Raw genomic sequence first — 17266 nt, 5'->3', positions numbered from 1 at the left:
TAGTGTAACATGAACAGACATCTCACTGCTCAACCCCCTACTTAAAGTGTCTATGTAGCCTTTAAATCTCAGTGGCAATTTGCTTTGTTTGGGATGAATATGAGTAAAACAAAGTAAATAAGCAAATAACAAAATGAAACTTTCTGAAATGGATTTATTTAAAGTTGTAATGTTTTAGTTGATGTGATGACAGAACTTGATTTTTGAAAAATTAATTTTAAAATGGATGAAGTTTACCTTAGCAACATATCACCAATCATCATCTTTGCATTGGTAAAATAGTCATCAAATTTATTAATAGTGATCAATATCATCAAAATAATTCATAAGATACTCCAATCTGCTCATAATTTAGCTTATAATCAATTAAAATTCATATTCATCACTAAGTAAATCCAGGAATACATCATTTTTAATAGTTTGAAGCTTATTAAATAAATACATATTAAAAAAAAAATGTTACTTTTTTTTTCTTTTAAATCATAAATATGTTTCTGCTAAAATGTCCAGTTTTCTAATAAAATGTTTACGAATAAACTCAGAAACCAGAATATACATACAGTCAAAGAAACTTTATTTTATGGAAGTTAAACGCCAACAATTAATAATATTTTTAATAATATATACATGCTTGTGTGTATGAATCTTCTTTCTTATATTTTTTAATATATAAAATCAATTGTATCAATATTTCAAAGTAAGTCAGACCATACAATACATCTGCCAAATAAATATTTGATTCTGACTAGATTTTTTTTTTGTTTTTATGCTTCCACCATGCTCCTTAATATAGAAGACCACTTTTTAATCAGTTTCTATCAATAATTACTTTATCCAACTTGGGATATTTTCCAGATGGTTTAGTTTGATTTCGTTTGTTTTATGGCATATCAACAATATATGGGTTATTTAATGCTGAATAAAGTGGTCAAATATAATTTTATAGGAAGAATTATTTAAATTTCTAAAAAAAACATTACTCTTTGAGAATGCCTACACACAAGCTTGGAAAAGACTCCGACAATCCCCCAAGCCACATAGTAGTAACAAATAATAAACAAAGACTGCTCTAAAAAGGGTCATGTATCTCATATTTCCTAAATTTTAAGTGAATTTATATTATTATTGCTCTGTAATCATATAAACAAAATGGTTAAAAAAAGAATGCTTGCATAAATGCACACCATATATGAAGATGGTTCAAACTCCACACAATTAGCATCAGGTATCTAGATTTTTTTTTTTTTTTTTTTTTTTTTTTTACTTTAATAGGTTAATTTTGTTAGGACTGCTTGTCTTTGGAATTCCCTCCCTACTCCTTGTTTCCAGCAGTACTACCTTGCAGAAATTAAAATGTAATGTGAAGTTCCTATCCAGGTTGCTCCTTACACAAACTTAGCACCTTTCACTCTAGTGGGAACATGCCTTGTTACATGGGGGGTGGGGGTAAAAAGAAATATCAAGAACTTACCCCAAGTTTCTTGGAGACAAAGGATGTTCACATTGCAAAGAGCAGCAGCTTCTATAATCTCACAAATCCTGTTATGAATGGCAGATCGCTACAAAAATTCAAAGTGGAGGGAGACATTAATCAATTCATCTTATACAAAATGTACTACATATAACTGTTGCTAATATCAATTAAAATAAACTTTACTCCCCTCTACCAACCAAATTTTATATTCAACACCTGTACATTCTGTTAAAAATATTAGCCCCCATTGATTCACCTATTAGATTAAATTGCTTGAATCAAGAAAAACGGGTTTTGCAAGCATATCTAGTTAAATATAAAAAAAAATAAAAATACAAAATCCCAAATTAGTCTCTTATTGTTTTCTTTTGTTCCTCTCTAATTATAGATAGTTTTACTGTTTCATGATAATGGACTGTTTCAATCTTCAGTTTTATTACCTTTAAATGTTAATAATATACATATATACATAGGCAGCATTTTTTCATTCAAGCAAACATTGCCAAAAAATCATAAAGCGAAGTGTCTCCATTGCATTTAATAACGTTTGCTTCAATATATATATATATATATATATATATATATACATATATACACACACACACACACACACACACACACACACACACACACACAGATAAATAGATAGAGAGAGGAGGCAAAATCCAGTATGGATAAATACTTCATAAACTAAGACATGTAGTGGTGCAACAGATATAAGTTCTAAGTAATAATCAGTTCTAAAGTGACAGGTTGAAGGTTCAATTCTTTGTACAGGCGATATTAAAAATATAGTAAAGAATTACTGAAGATATCCTCTGGTCATGACTGATGAAACGAAATCAAGCTACCATTATGGATTAAAAATCCATTTCATAAAAAAAAAAAAAAAAATTAAGAGAAAAACATCAAGTGTTCATGTTGGGAGGGGGGTATTCTTTGATGAAACAATAGTCGTATAATTCTTGTCTCCTTTATAAATAGTTTGAAATCAACTCTCCATGGAAAAAAAAAAAAACTTTTCTATCAATTTTCTTTCTTTTTTTTTTTCTTCACATATTCCAACTATCCACAAAATATCCATGAAGTCTCTTTTCTATTTCAAAAGACAGTTGAGATATTTTGGCCAGACCTTTTTTTATTTGTTTTAACCAATGTTTATTTATGTTTAAGATTTTATATTTCAGATATTTTCTTAATGGGAATACAACTGCGAGGTGAATGTTTATAAAATGGCTACCTTCAAGAGAAAAACACTAAATTTATAAAAATTTTAAATTGTAAATAGACTTTATGGGCATCCAAAGCAAAATTAAACATTTTTAGCTGTAGTTTTGGAAACAATATTTACAAGAGATATAAAGAAGTATTACAGAAAAAGAAAATATCAATTTTAGATTTCTATAATTTATTTTTAAAAATGTTTTATTTATTCATCCCTACAGGGCATTATCTCTTTTTGTAAATGCTGTAACTGGGTTTCAATTATGAGATGTGCACAGTTACATCCCCTTTTTAAAAGATGGCAGCCATTAGAGAATAATTCAGACAGAGACAACATTTTCCAGGCCGAATTAAGTCAAATTAAATTTTATTCTTAAAAACATGCTGCAACAATCCAGAACTGACAAATCAGAATCAAATATTGACTTTTTAGAAAGAAACCTATCAATGAGAAAGAAACAATAAAAAGAGACTGACTTTAGTTTATGTGTAAGATGAGAAATTTTTCATTTAGTAAATTTTTTCATGAAATATAATGGTTTCAAGAGTAATTACCTGTTCTGAGACTGGTGCAGATGTTGGTGCTACAATCTGATTCTGTATTGCACCTACTCGCACAATACGGGGTGGACGAAGCTCCTCAGGCAGGGCTTCAAAGACATGACCCTGGATTTCAAAGTTCCTCTCAGCAGCAAGATTGAAAGCACTTTCAGGGATTTCCAACTTTCTAAGAGAAAAAGAAAAAATTTGAAATGTGCCTAACAACAATTCACTTTCCTAGTAACTATTATTATTATTAGATAATTATATTATTATTATTATTATTATTATTATATAATTGATATCATAATTGAGTGTGATACCACATGGTCTCCTACTCAACAACAACTGCCAATCCCAACAATGTTTCTTCTCCTCTGGCTCTGTCGTAGACTCTCACATTAGTGTCTGTCGGGAGGGCACAGGTTCTCAAGTAAAAAAATAAAATATAACAAGAGAAATCAAAGAAAACAATATTCATTGCACTGTGTGTGTATGTGTGTGTGTGTATGTGTGTGTGTGTGTGTGTGTGAGTGAGTGAAAGAGAGAGAGAGAGAGAGAGAGAGAGAGAGAGAGAAAGACACACACACTATCAACCTTCTACATGCTAAGGTCCACATCTTAGTTTTCTGTTAAAGATATGTTAATCAGTTAGTTGATGACTTCATCTTCTAAAGCTTTCTCGATCTGGTGCATGCCACGACCTGTGTATCCAACTCGCAACTAACTTGTCAACCATTGCAAGCCCAAGAATGTTCACTATTGTTCCCAAATGTTGTGAAGTGTCCCCAAACCAACTCTAAATATATCTATATCCATTAATCAGGCCTTTGTTCCCGTCACTACCAAACCCTAATCAACAATTCCATTCAACTCCCGTGTGTTCCTTTGTGAAAAACTTCCTATACCTTTGTTCTGCTAACAAATCCACTTCCTTCTTTTTGTCATAATTTTTTTCTCTCTCCCAACACTTGATTTATGAGGAACATCGATGATATCACATGAGAACCTTTTGTCTGTTGGTCACTTACAAGTTCCATAACTACTCCAAATCAAAGAAATAGGCCATCAAAATAAAATCAATCTCAAAATTATTTTAACCAAATTTTGAAAGCGATTTTTGCGCCATCCTTTTCAACAAAAGGATTTTTTTTAATATAAAAACGAGAGTGACGATATCAACCAAGTTCTTTTGTTTTCATAAAAAAAGGGGTATTTAAAAATGTACTCCGCTCTAATTATTATTAATTTAATATTTGAAAATGCACCAACATTAAAAAAAGACAAGTCTCTAATAGCATACTAAATGAGAGTTAATCAATGTTTTTTTTTTCTAAGGCTTTTTTCTTACATACTTTAAGGACACAATACACATGTTAAAATATACCTCACTTAAAAAGTCGTATTAACCGTAATTTATAATTAACTGAACAAGTCACCAAACTCTTTCTTAGCTATCTGTGCGTTTCTCTCGCCCCCCCCCTCACTCTAATATTTCTTAATGTTCCTATGAGCATTTAGAGAAAAAGTGACTTCTTTCCAGCTAATGTACATAGTTTGTTTGTACATGCCACAAACACATACGTAATTTGGTAGCAAAAGAATTGGTCGCTTTACTTCTCCATAATGATAATATAGAAATAAAGAGGATTATTTATAGTTATTCAAGAAATTTCTTAACAGATAACAATTTGTGAAGTTTTGACACAAATCAAGACAGAAAAAATAATAATAGCGATTATGACCTAAAATACCATAATCTAATAGCTATTGTATACAAACAAATAATGTATAAAACAAATCTGATAGTAGAGTCATGAGACAGAGCCCCTAGCTAGACTGTCTAATTCATAGCATAATTGAACATTTCTTATCCACTTATAAGAACAGAATTGAACCAAGCTGGTGTATCATAGTGTCAAATGATTACCATTTATAGGATTAAAAACTATTAGTTAGAATGGCATCAAAATATACTACTACTAATACTATCACCTATAATACTATTACTAATAACAAACACTAAACAATCTCCTAAAGTATCTGGCAGAATTGTGCTAAATTTAGCATTAAAAAACCTTGGAATGCCGGGCGTGAAATATAGGTCAAAATCAACATCATAATAATAATAATAATAATAATAATAATAATAATAAAAACAACAACTCTTATAAGTTCCAAATTATATTTCTCATACGATATAACTTTGTCATTTTTCGTTTGAACTAGGAGGAAGCAGACTCCTTTCCCTGATGTGGACCACAATCTGTCATAAATCTAACATCATTGATTAGGGACACAAACTTCCAACTGTCACCAATCTAACTACTGTCATTCCTTTTTAACAACCATGTTTATTTCTCCACGGAGATAGGCGAATTGCCAATGGGCTTGTGCTCAATTTTATATCAAATGGAATAATTTAATAAGTGACATATAAAGATACCAACAAAGTCTTCAGTTAGGTGTTGAGGTCTATTTCTGCTGCCTGAAAATTTAAAAAAAAAAAAAATGCATATAACCAATTGTGACCAATAAAAATATTCTTTGTTTTTCTAAAATAACATTTACGAAATGAAACCTGGTCTTGCAAACTTTAACTGTCATGCACAGAAGCACCCAAGAATGGTGTGTGCATGCTCTTACCAGACATCCTCCGAGGAGCATTATAAGGATGACACTAAAGCCATTAGGCAGCAACTTCACAGATTGCTCTGAATATGGCAACATTATCATTAGAGTTTGTATTGACATTACTGGTAGTCTGTAACAATGTTATTGCTCAGGTTCATATTGGCGTTGTTGTTGGGTAGATGCCGATTTTAGCAAGGGTACCTGGTGTTGCTCAGGGTAATACAAAGTAAAATAGAAGTGAAATTATGTGTAACATCTTTATATTAAAATTTCTATCTCTCCCTCTCTCTCTCAAGCCATCTCTTTATCTTTCTCTCTTTCCCTCTCCTCCTTCTACAGTCTTTCTTCATTACTTTTTCTGTATCTTTCGCCTAACTCATTTATCTCCCTTGTTTTACTGTGCTGAAAAAATATAATTCAGATACTGGAGCTATCTTTTTGTAAATGTAATACTGCATTCTCATATTGCTTCTGGGCAACGCCAAATAGAACAAAAATAGTGACAGTCTTGAATACAGGTAATTCCATTACCTCTACTCATTTTCACAATAAAATGAAGAGAAATTATATTAATAATGAAAATAGTCCAAAGGGATAAAATATTATATCGCAATGCACATTTATTGGTAGTATAGACTGGGCAGTTGAACCACAAATTTCAAGTATTGGTCTCACATAATTAAGGTAATAACATGCAGATTCCATTCAATTGTTTGGATTGTTCATTTTTCAGCATATCAATTCTTCGGATTTATAAAAATTAAAACATTCAATCATCTACCTTTGAACATACTTCTTTGTAATGATGTTCATGTTACTCTTGTTTTATTCTGATCTTCATATAAGAAAAAGCGTTTTCCATCACTAAGTTTTAACTGTTATGACAAGCATGTAACATGCATGGAGAAAGAAGCAGCACCAAGCAAAGTGGTTCCCCCAAAAGCATTTCCTTCTCAGCCATCTCCACAGAATTAGACAAATAACTTAAGAACTGTTATTTGCACAAACATATCTTAGATTTCCTACAATAACAATTATTATAAAACACATCTCTTTCTCTCTTACTTGACAGTGATTTTTTTTTCTTACCTTTTCACCCCAAACAAGGCACATTGCCACTTTGGTGTAGGGGGCTACTATCAGGTACATAAGCTACTCGTTTACTATGTAGGAAGTTGGGCAGTAAGATGTCGGTTCACGTTACACTTTAACTTCTGCATGTCAGTACAGTTGGGGAATCAGGGACCCGGAATTGAATTCCAAAGTCTAGCAGTTCTGAGGAAGAAACTACTAGAGTAGAAAATTCTCCTACATCTAGGGATCTCCACTGTATAGGGGTGGGATTTAGCTGCTTTTCAGGTTTGTTGAGAGTATTTACATCGTGAGGGCACAAGTGCTTGCAGTTCGTCAGAGCATTCACCATTAAAGTACTTGTAGAGTGTAGAACAGGCAGAGGGATGCAACATTTCATCGATGGGACAGAAGCTGAAGCTTAGATGACAGTTCAGGGCCTATCAGATTGGCGACTCTCTTTTGAACCTTTTCTAGGAACACGAGACTAGTAGCAGATGCACCAGCCCAAATATGACAGCAATACTCCACTGTCGTGCCTGCTATAGAGTGTGGTGTCATCAACATATATACCCATCTCAGAGGCAATTTTGTCAGGGAGGTCATTTATGAATATTAGGAACAACAGAGGTCCTAGGATAGAACCCTGAGGCACTGCCGCATTTATATCATATTGTTTAGATGTATGATCGTCGAGGACAACCTGGATTTTTCTCTTATCTAAGAAGGATTTAATTATGTTAAGTATTCTACCAGTGAGACCGTATGATCTAATTTTCCTGAGGAGACCCTCATGCCATACCTTGTCAAAAGCCTTAGATATATCTAAAGCTACCGCTCTGCCCTCCCCGTCTTTGTCCAGTGAGTGGTATAAATGTTCAGAGATTATAGTTAGGATGTCTGCTGTGGAACGGGCTTGTCTAAATCCATATTGTTGGTCAGTCAGAAGTTTAGCATCTGTAAGGTGATGGACTAGAGCATGGTTAATTAAGGTCTCAAATATTTTGGCAAAAAGTGGGAGGAGGCTAATGGAGGGATAATTTAATAGGTCAATTCTTTCGCCAGAATTCTTGAATACTGGTTCTGCAGAAGCAGTTTTCCAACAGCCCGGAAAGCAAGATTCATTAAGGCATTTGTTGTAGAGTTTGGAGAGAACTGGTGTTACTTCAGCTAAGCACTTTTTTAATAGCACAGCTGGGATGAAATCGGGTCCACATGCTTTTGAAGTGTCAAGGTTTTTTATGATAGCATGCACCTGAGCAAGGGTGATTTTCAGATCGTCTAGCGTGGCGTCTGTCCGCAAAGGAAAGCCAGGCAGGGGGTGGTTGAGAGGGTCCAGTGTGGAGTTTGAGGCAAACCGACTGGCAAGCATGTTAGCCTTCTCGGTTGTTGGTTAGTGGGGAAATTGTTGATTGCCCATTATTTACTACACTGTTGTAGATTTTCCAGAAATCACGAGTTCTTAATTTTTGTGCTTTGATGCGTTTTTTAGTGGTTTCCGTAAATTCCCTCTTAGCTGTCGCTATTTCTTTCTTAACATTACTTCTAGCTTCTATATACTTCTGTCAGTTTGACCTGGACATGTCGGTTAAATCTGCGGTATGCATGCTGCCTTTGAGCAATGGCAGTTGCGCAAATCGAAGTAAACCATTGAGGAGAGTGGGGCTTGCTATAAAATTTCCGCATGGGGACATGTGCTTCAATTGCAGTTTTGGACCATTCAGTAGTTTCATTTGCACACTGTTCAGCAAGGAGAGAAAAAAATATTTTCCCATGGGGCATCTCTGATTAGATCTCTGATGGCTTCCCAGTCAGCCTTTTTATAATATCTCGCTTTGAGCACTGGCTCTTCAGTTTTGGCTCTAGAGTTTAGAGTGATTTCAACCATTATCAATGCATGATCAGCGTTCCCAAGTGGACTGTCGGCATTCATTATACAATCATCGGGAACTGTGGTATGGGATTTAGTTGTGAATGTTTTGCAGTCGAGAGGAACCATAGATTAAAGCTCACCTGCCATGAAAATAACGATAGAATAAAGAAAGACTAGCGACATCTATTTTGTGAGAAAGGGGCTGTAGGGTATGTCTTTTGATTAAGAAATCAACTGTATTATGGGAGATTAGCAGTATAAGTTATCAGAGTTCCCTAAGCTCTTTGCCTATATAAGGATCAATTTCTAACACATTTGTTTGTTGATATCTATCCCTTATACCTCACTCGGTATCATTTTTTTTTTTGTTTAGGAGTCACCACTTATCAAGGCCTGAAGGCAACTTGAGGATAAGGATTAATTAGTAAGGTGGTAGTGTAGTAATCGTTAATGGTATGAATTAGGTAGAATTTAATTATTTATGGGAACGGCTCAACAAGAATTTGTTTACGTTGGATTTGAAGGCTACTATGTTGTATTCAACAGAGAAGCAAGCTAGCAGTGCTCTATAGGTGGGCAGTTCTGGAAAAGAAGCTTTGTTCATGTAATCTGCATTTAGATTTAGGCACAGATAGAGAATGGGGAAAATCGTATACAGTGGTTGTAGCTAGTCAAGTACTTCCTGCGAAAGTTTAGCAGGGAGGGACCATATATTGAGTTCAGCTGAGCAATTACCATGGAAATAACGACAGAGCAGAGACAGGCCCATAACGTCTCTTCTGTGGAAAAGAGGTTGCATTTTTTTTTTAAGATTAGATTTGGCATGATCATAAATGTACCACTATTTTTTCATCTATTAGATATATATAGATTTTATGTTTAGTCATATCTGGTTAGACTAGATTGTGCACTGACAGGAGTATTCTCATGACCGTTTTCTGAGCTTTATTACTTTTGAGTTGGCTCATGACAAATTGGAAACGGGTGTTTTTGTTTGTGACACTATCACTAGAAGACTGACATAGAGGGCTAATGGGCTCCCTCTATTCAGTTTGGTTTTTCAAAAGAATCCCCCTTTTTTGACTGAAGAACTCCATTCACTCCTCTGTACAGTAAATCTCCAAAATATTAGAGAGAAGTTAACAAGTGTTACATCTTGCCCAAGAGTGACCTGACCGTGCAAAGCAGGGACGTTCATCTCTCTGAAGTATTATAAATACCTGCTTACCTGAATATATACAGCACCTAGTATTTCCAAATAGTCACTTATCTGGTACTGGCCAGGCTCAACGTCACTTAAGTCAGGTGATTTAACTAGAATTAATGACAGATTGTGACTACGCCATATATGTTCACGGATACTGCGCACCAGTCTAAGATTGCAATAATTGTGAATCTAAGTACCAATCCATACGTAAGCATGCCTATTTTTTATGGTTACTATGCAAGCAATCTACACTATATTTGTGGCGTGTCTGTGTGTCTTCCCCTTGCCTGAAGATTCCATTGTAAATAAGGCCAAATAACAAGATCAAAACTTTTCTGGAGTAAAATTTTACAAGGAATCAAATTATATTGTGTATTTCAGTTTTACAATAATATCCAGGATCTTTGATAAAACCTCAAAATCCATTACTAGCAAAGACAACATTTTACTTCAAAACTTGGAGAAAATTATCAAAATTAAAATCTAAAATTAAAATAATATGGGGTTTAGGACTGGGAGTAGTGTGAGCATGTGCTGGGAAGTGGTATGGCCTCTGATTTTAATTTGCAATTTAACAAAAGAATAAAATAGCTAACTTTTTTTTTTCTTCCTTGTGTACATTTTTCATTCCAGCTGAATCAAGTGTGTGAAAAAAAAAAAAAAATAAATAAAAATTAAATAAAACCTTTTGAACACAAATTTTCAGCATTTCTCGATGAAATAAAACTGTCACCTTAAAAGTTCGTGTTTTATTAATATTAAAACAATCAGTGAATCTGAAAACAAAAGAAAAAATTAGTCAATAGCTAACAAGGGTACTTATTTTCCCATGTTATGCTGAGTGTTCCAACTGGTAATACTGGATGGGTGCAAAAGTTTTTGCAGGTTTGTAGACTGAAATTTATTTTATGCATATTGTTATTACTTAAACATATTCATCATGATTGATTTATAACTTTTTCTTTCATATTTTTCTGTAATATTCTCACCCATGTTGACCTGAATATTACTTTTTTTAGTCAACAAAAAGGGAGTCATCTTCCATCATGATAGTGCTCTTAACACAGCACTACTGACCAAAGATCTAGGAGGATTTGGTTAGGAAATCTCGCCCCATACTGCATATTCTCTTGACCTAGCTCCTTTGGATTATGACTTATTTGGAAATTTATAAAACCATTTAGATGGCCTTACTTCAGCATCAGGAGAGAAGATTGAACAGGAGTTAGATTCATATTTCAAATCAAAACCTAAAAGAATTTTACAAGTGAGACATTTATAAGCTTGCTGACAGATGAAATCCAGTTATAAAAAACAAATGTTATAGTTATGATTAAAGACTTAAAAACAGTTTTCATCTTCAAGATAAATTTTTAAAATCGGCAAAAACTTTTGAACCGACCTGATAAATATAGCAGGTCGGTTCAAAATAATAAAAAATAACATAAGATTTTAAAAAGAAATGTTTATCTAAAATCATGTACAATTCTTATCCTATTAAGATTGAGCGATAAAGCAATGCCCCACTTTTTTTTCCTTGTTTATCAATTCCCACTTATTTTTTTTTTTTAGACGTGGTTATTCTAAACCTTTGTGGATAAGTTTTTCTGTCCTTGTCATTTTTCAGTATATCATTCTATATTTCAAAAGTTTTGTAAGGTCAAACTTATCTAAAGGAGGAGTAAAAAACAAACAAAAAAAAACGAATACACTCAAAATGTTAAATAACGGCTTTTTATGTCTACTGAAAAATAAAGATAAACTGATATTATTTAATTGTTTCCTTAAAGTCTATCATTGTTGGTTTGCAGCAGACATGAAGTTAACCAAAAGAGATACTGCTTTTGATGTCCGTGTGCGACCATAATTAAACTTTGTGGATTCTATTTATATATTTGTTTTCAATCATTTCCTTATGTTCTCCATTAAATTGACAATCCTTCCATCTATTAATCCTTGTCCTTGAGTGATTTTAGTTTTGATAAATGGTGACTACAAAAAAAAAAGAAAAAAAAAAGAAAAAAAAAATGTAATTGGAACGAAAAACAGATTCTCCATTTTTCACCCAACTCCTAAACCACATACTAAACATGTTGCTTGACCTTTAAACCCATTTGCTATTTCACTTGTGTATTTTAGGATTTTTTTTTATGGACTGACGTTTTCTTGTTATACATAGCTGAACCTAGCAAGATTCAAAACCAATCAGCCAATCTCCATGAATCTATTGCTTTTTTTTTTGTAGTTGTCAGCCGTTTATTCATTTTGTTTGCAAAAAAAAAAAAAAAAAAAAAAAAATGGTTTTGAACAGAAAATACTACCTAAATGCTACTTGATAATTTTTCAGTCACCAATGTGAGAGATGACAAAGAGATGAATAGAAAACCACAGCAAGCAGTGGCAGATAGCTTGACATATGTAGTAAACAGTTTTATTTTATATAAAAAAATTTTTTTAAATAAATAATTTCTTTTTAAAAATGCAGACAATTTGTGTACAAAAGTTATTTTTTCGCATACTTGATCCACCTGGAATGTAAATTATAATTTCTCTACCAATAAGTACACAAGAAAGAAAAAAAAATAATCAGCCATTTTATTTTTTGTTAAATTGTAAATTATAATCAGAGCCCATACCATTTTCCAACACTACATATATGAAGGTATGTGCCACTGCTTACCATGATTTTCCATTCATCTCTTTATTGTTCTGGTCATGCTGTCGTCTCTCACATTGATAACTGCCAAAAGCACGAGCAGTGGCTTTCAAATCTATATTTCTACAAAAGTGAAATTGTCTCTGTGTGTGTGTGTGTGTGCGCGTACATTTCCCTACCAAACTACTCTATCAATTTTTAGTCTACAGACTCGAGATTTGACATAAGGAGTATTGAGATTTGGGAAAATCTTTTTAATCAGTTTTCGGCCAGAAATTTGGGTGTCAAAGTTCAACAATTTGACCTTTGAAAACTCTACCAAACTCCTCTGCCAATTTTGGGTCTGAACACTTGAAATTCCACGTTTTAGTTTTCTGTTGAGAACTGTTTGTCGTTGATTAACATCAGCTCATCTTGGCCTTCCTATCTGCTCAGAGCTGCAAACTAAAAACTGTCTGTAAAACTAGCTCTGACTCCTAAATTTATGACTCGAGTATCAGAAATCCTAAAACTCAGCTTTGTCTCAGAGTGACTGATAAACCAAAGTGACACACCTCCTTGGCCACTCTCATGGTATCACGAGGTATCTTCCTGTTTTGAGAATTCAAAAGATCTTAACAGTTCGCCATAGTCTTTTTACTAACTTTATTTCCTATACTTTTGTTCTGCTAATGAATTATTTCCTCCCATTGTTAAGGCTTTTTTTAAAATTTTATTCAGTCAAATTTTTAATCTTTATATGAATCACTACCTAACACTCTGGGGTGTGGACATCCATAATATCACACATACATTGCAGCCAAGCAAACAACCTACTTAGTATATACCCCCAATTAAACATAACAATCGCATTTTTGATGAAAAGTGTCTTTCTAGTCAATTTACTTCCAGTGATTGCAATTCTGCATTTCACAATTTTTCTGGGTTGACATTAATGCCAGAAGTTAGGCATAAATGTGTCATTATTTCACACAGAAAAAGAATACTCCTTTATACTTTTACTTATTCTCTCCTCCCATCTTACCATGCTTTGCACTACCTCTACTACCACTACTACTACCTCTACTACTTGTACTTTAAACAAAACAATAGTGGGACTTTCATTGAATGTAATCTTTATTGTCATCTTATTGAGAGTTCAAATGATGTCAATAGCATTAGAAAATAAGTCAGCCATGAGACTGTATACCTTTCTAAGAATTAGACAAGGTCTTATCCAAACCTTACTTTTCTATATTGTATGTGTTAAAAAATTTTTTTTTTTTTTGGGGGGGGGGGGTATATGTCTTTTTATTTTCCTCTTCTTTCTTTCTCTTTGAGCTTGCTTCACTGCTGCTGAGGTTGTTGGTCATGTAACTAATTTCTGCCTGTTGATTGGTTGAACTGCGCATTCCCGTGTTTTGTGATAAAATTCAAGCTGAGGTTGGCAGTTGGAACTTGACACTGGAAATGTGTTGACGTCCATCTAAACAGGATGTTAAAATGAACTCGTCTAAGTTACCTGATGAAGAGAAACCTACTTCAAGTAAATCCAAGAAATCTGTCGAGGACTTGGACATTTAAATATGTCAGAGACACATGTTTTCCCTAGGAAAGATTGAATATGCAGTGGAAGTGTCTATCACTATAACTAGATATTTTCTTCTAAGGCCTGAAGAAAATGGATTCATCTTAAGATGCTTATGCACCGCATTTCTACAAGAGCCAACTACACAAAAAGCGGGTGTGTGAAAATATAAAACAAATGCAGTGTCGGTCACAGAAGTAGATTTATTTAACATGCGCGTGTTCAAACATGACCGCCAGTGAATTACAGTGCATAATACAGGGCTTTATATCTTGAAAATTACTTGTCTCTGCAAATTTTAACTGAGATTTTCTTACTCAGCATAGTTGAAAACCTATAAAAGTCGTCATTTAAAAAAAAAAGATTGTGACGGTGGACCTAATGTTAAAAAATATCAATCTTCCAATCCATCGCCCTAACAAAATGGAAGTTTTAAGAAATTTGTTTTTTCTACTGGTCATTTCAACGTCCTAAATTGTTATATCTACAACAAAATAATTTATTTAGTAAATTCTAGTTATCTCCCTTAGATAAAGACCAAATCGCGAATAAACGCCGTTTATTTTATCTTGTTCTCCTGTCCTATTTTATACCCCTTGACTCTAATTTTTTTCCTGTTTTCTTAGTAGAACAGCTGATGGGCATGATTTATTCATTTCTCGTATTTTTTTTTTCTTCATATGTTAGAATATAAAAGTAATAATCATAATATCTTAACAATTGATTGGAAATCATTTACAGTGAAATGGGTTTCATTGTTTTCAAAACAACTTACTGAAACCAATATTTTAGTTAAACGGACAAAAAACATTTAAAACAGCAAGTTCAATCGTGTATTTGAAAACGCGGACAACACGAACGCGAATTCCAAAGTTTTTACACTCTTGCAATAAAAAAAGAAAGTTAGATTTTTTTTTTTTTTTTTTACTAGTAAGGGCAAGATTAGCAAACTGAAAAAAAAAAAGAAATAAAATAAAAAAAGCTAAGACCTTAAGGCTTAAAGTTATCTTATTATTTATTGGCTACCCTCTTTTCATGGTCGTATTGTTTTGTCCGCATTTCGCGTAGACGACTAAACTTGCTGATTCTTATTTTTTTTATCTTCATTTTGTTTGTAAACGTGGTTTTACGTTTTGCATAAATTGTTGGAAAGCAATGGAACCTTTTTTTCCCCCAAAAAAGTTTAAAATTTGAAAATCTTTTTCTTTTTTTAATTAAAAACTATTTTTGTTTGTTATTTGTGTTTGTTTTTCACTAATACTTGAAATTAGTTACATTCCATTAAAAATTTGTTTTGTATAAAATAATGTTCATTAGTCAAAGTCGTCAAAAAGTATATTTTTATGTAAATAATAGAAGAAATATTTATAGTGTTTTTTTTCTTCTTTCTAATAAAGCAAAGCAATGGCTGACTTTAAAATGATACATTTGACAAAAAAAAAAAAAAAAAAAAAAAAATGCAGACTACAGATCATGCTGAAACAATGACGTTATTATTTAGAAACCTATTCTTAACATAGGGAATTTTTGTTTTTTTGTAATGTCCTGTACAATTTAATGGACAAATTATGCCGAAATATTTTAATTTAACTTTGAAAAAAAAAATTAAGAACATTTTTGAAGCACGATCTGTATTTAAAAAGAGAGTAACTTATCTTGCCTTTGGTAACATTTATTTGTTATGTTTGTTTCTTGACCAGGCTACTTTTTTTCGGTTTGTTGTCTATAGTAAAAAAAAAAAAAAAAAAAAAAAAAATCCCCCTTCCCAAAAATAAAAATCAGAAATATTTTTTCACTATTTAACAAAAAGTACTAAATTAAGACATTTTAAAGTCGTCATGACACGAAACCGTTCCGCCGATTTTTATTTAATCGAATGCGTTTCTTAATTTTCAAACTTAAAACTGAAAGTTAATTTCTTCTTACCCTAGTTCCTTGCCGTATAAAACTCTCCAAACTGTCTTTAACTCTTCCTTTGGAATGTGTTTTTCGAGAATTGACTCGATGCTATCAAACTGGCCTGACATTGTTAAAATGACACCGAAAAATATGCCACGCACCGACCGAGAAGGGAAAGTAAAAGAAAAACAGAAAAATTGATGGTCGACTTCTTCTAACTTGTTATCAACAGAAAACTAAACCACGTTCTTTATATATACGCACGAAATTGCGGACCCGGGCTTGAAATATAAACTTTCTTTTTAACCAATCAAAAGAACGAATTATTTTGGGCTAATGTGAAAGAAAGTTTCTATAGTTCACCACTCACCAGTCTTTTAAGTGATATTCGAAGTCAAGCTTATCCTTCGTTAGTGACTGATCATATTTTATGTTTTTCTTTTTAACGAGTCTCCACTTACCAAGGCTAAAAGCCCCTTGAGGACAAAGGTTAATGAAATGGATAGTTTTGTCAGTTGACTGATGAAGAATATTATCAGAGGATTGAAAATATGGTGACTGATCGAATGACAAAAATTTGATTTTTTAGAAGATTATTTCAGAATTTTATTTTTTTAATCCTAGCAGCCATCAACCGGGGAAGTAGGCAGGGTGGGGTTCGGTCATGTTTTGCTTTTAAGTAGAATGCCTACACTTCTTGACCTAGTGTGACTGGTATCATCATCATCATCATTAACTATCTCAGCAGTCATCTACACTTGCCCTGTCAGGAACAGGGGGGGGGCTTTGCTCGTTTTCCTCAGTTCAAGTTTCATCGGCTCTGGAAAGGATGCAAGCTGTTGCGGACCAGGATATAAAATACCCTAACTCGCTACAAGAAAAAATAATGAAACGAATTGAATGAAGGAAACAAAGAACTCAAATGCTGGAATAAAATAAACATGTCGTTTATTTTCTGTTGAGAAATGAAAGTCTTCGGTGTACACGTGTTCATTCCTTCGTTGACAACTACACGCGTGGAAGGAAAGGGGGAATGCAATAGAGAAACGCGAAGTGGCAAGCCGGCCTGTAGAAAGAGAGGATTAAGCTCAGTAGAGCGTCGCGCACATGTCTGTTTTGAT

At 33.2% G+C, this 17266-nt stretch overlaps 1 protein-coding gene across 1 annotated transcript in view; it reads right to left on the bottom strand.

The window, feature by feature from the left end:
- The window catches only part of LOC145255477 (beta-ureidopropionase-like), a 188125-nt gene extending 171689 nt beyond the window's left edge, over positions 1 to 16436 (bottom strand). Inside the window, exons 1-3 of the mRNA XM_080113970.1 lie at positions 16173 to 16436; positions 3254 to 3425; positions 1472 to 1559 (exon numbers count right to left, since the gene is read on the bottom strand). Of these exons, the coding sequence (XP_079970096.1) occupies positions 1472 to 1559; positions 3254 to 3425; positions 16173 to 16273 (361 nt within the window). The 5' untranslated portion in view covers positions 16274 to 16436. The remainder of the gene's footprint in view (positions 1 to 1471; positions 1560 to 3253; positions 3426 to 16172) is intronic.
- Positions 16437 to 17266: the final 830 nt, after the last annotated feature.

The sequence above is a fragment of the Euprymna scolopes genome, chromosome 1 (assembly GCF_053919585.1).
Source record: "Euprymna scolopes isolate OS-2025 chromosome 1, ASM5391958v1, whole genome shotgun sequence".
NCBI classification, from domain to species: Eukaryota; Metazoa; Mollusca; class Cephalopoda; order Sepiida; family Sepiolidae; genus Euprymna; species Euprymna scolopes.
Note: the sequence above shows the minus strand (reverse complement) of the source record. Positions and strands in the feature narration are given on the sequence as shown.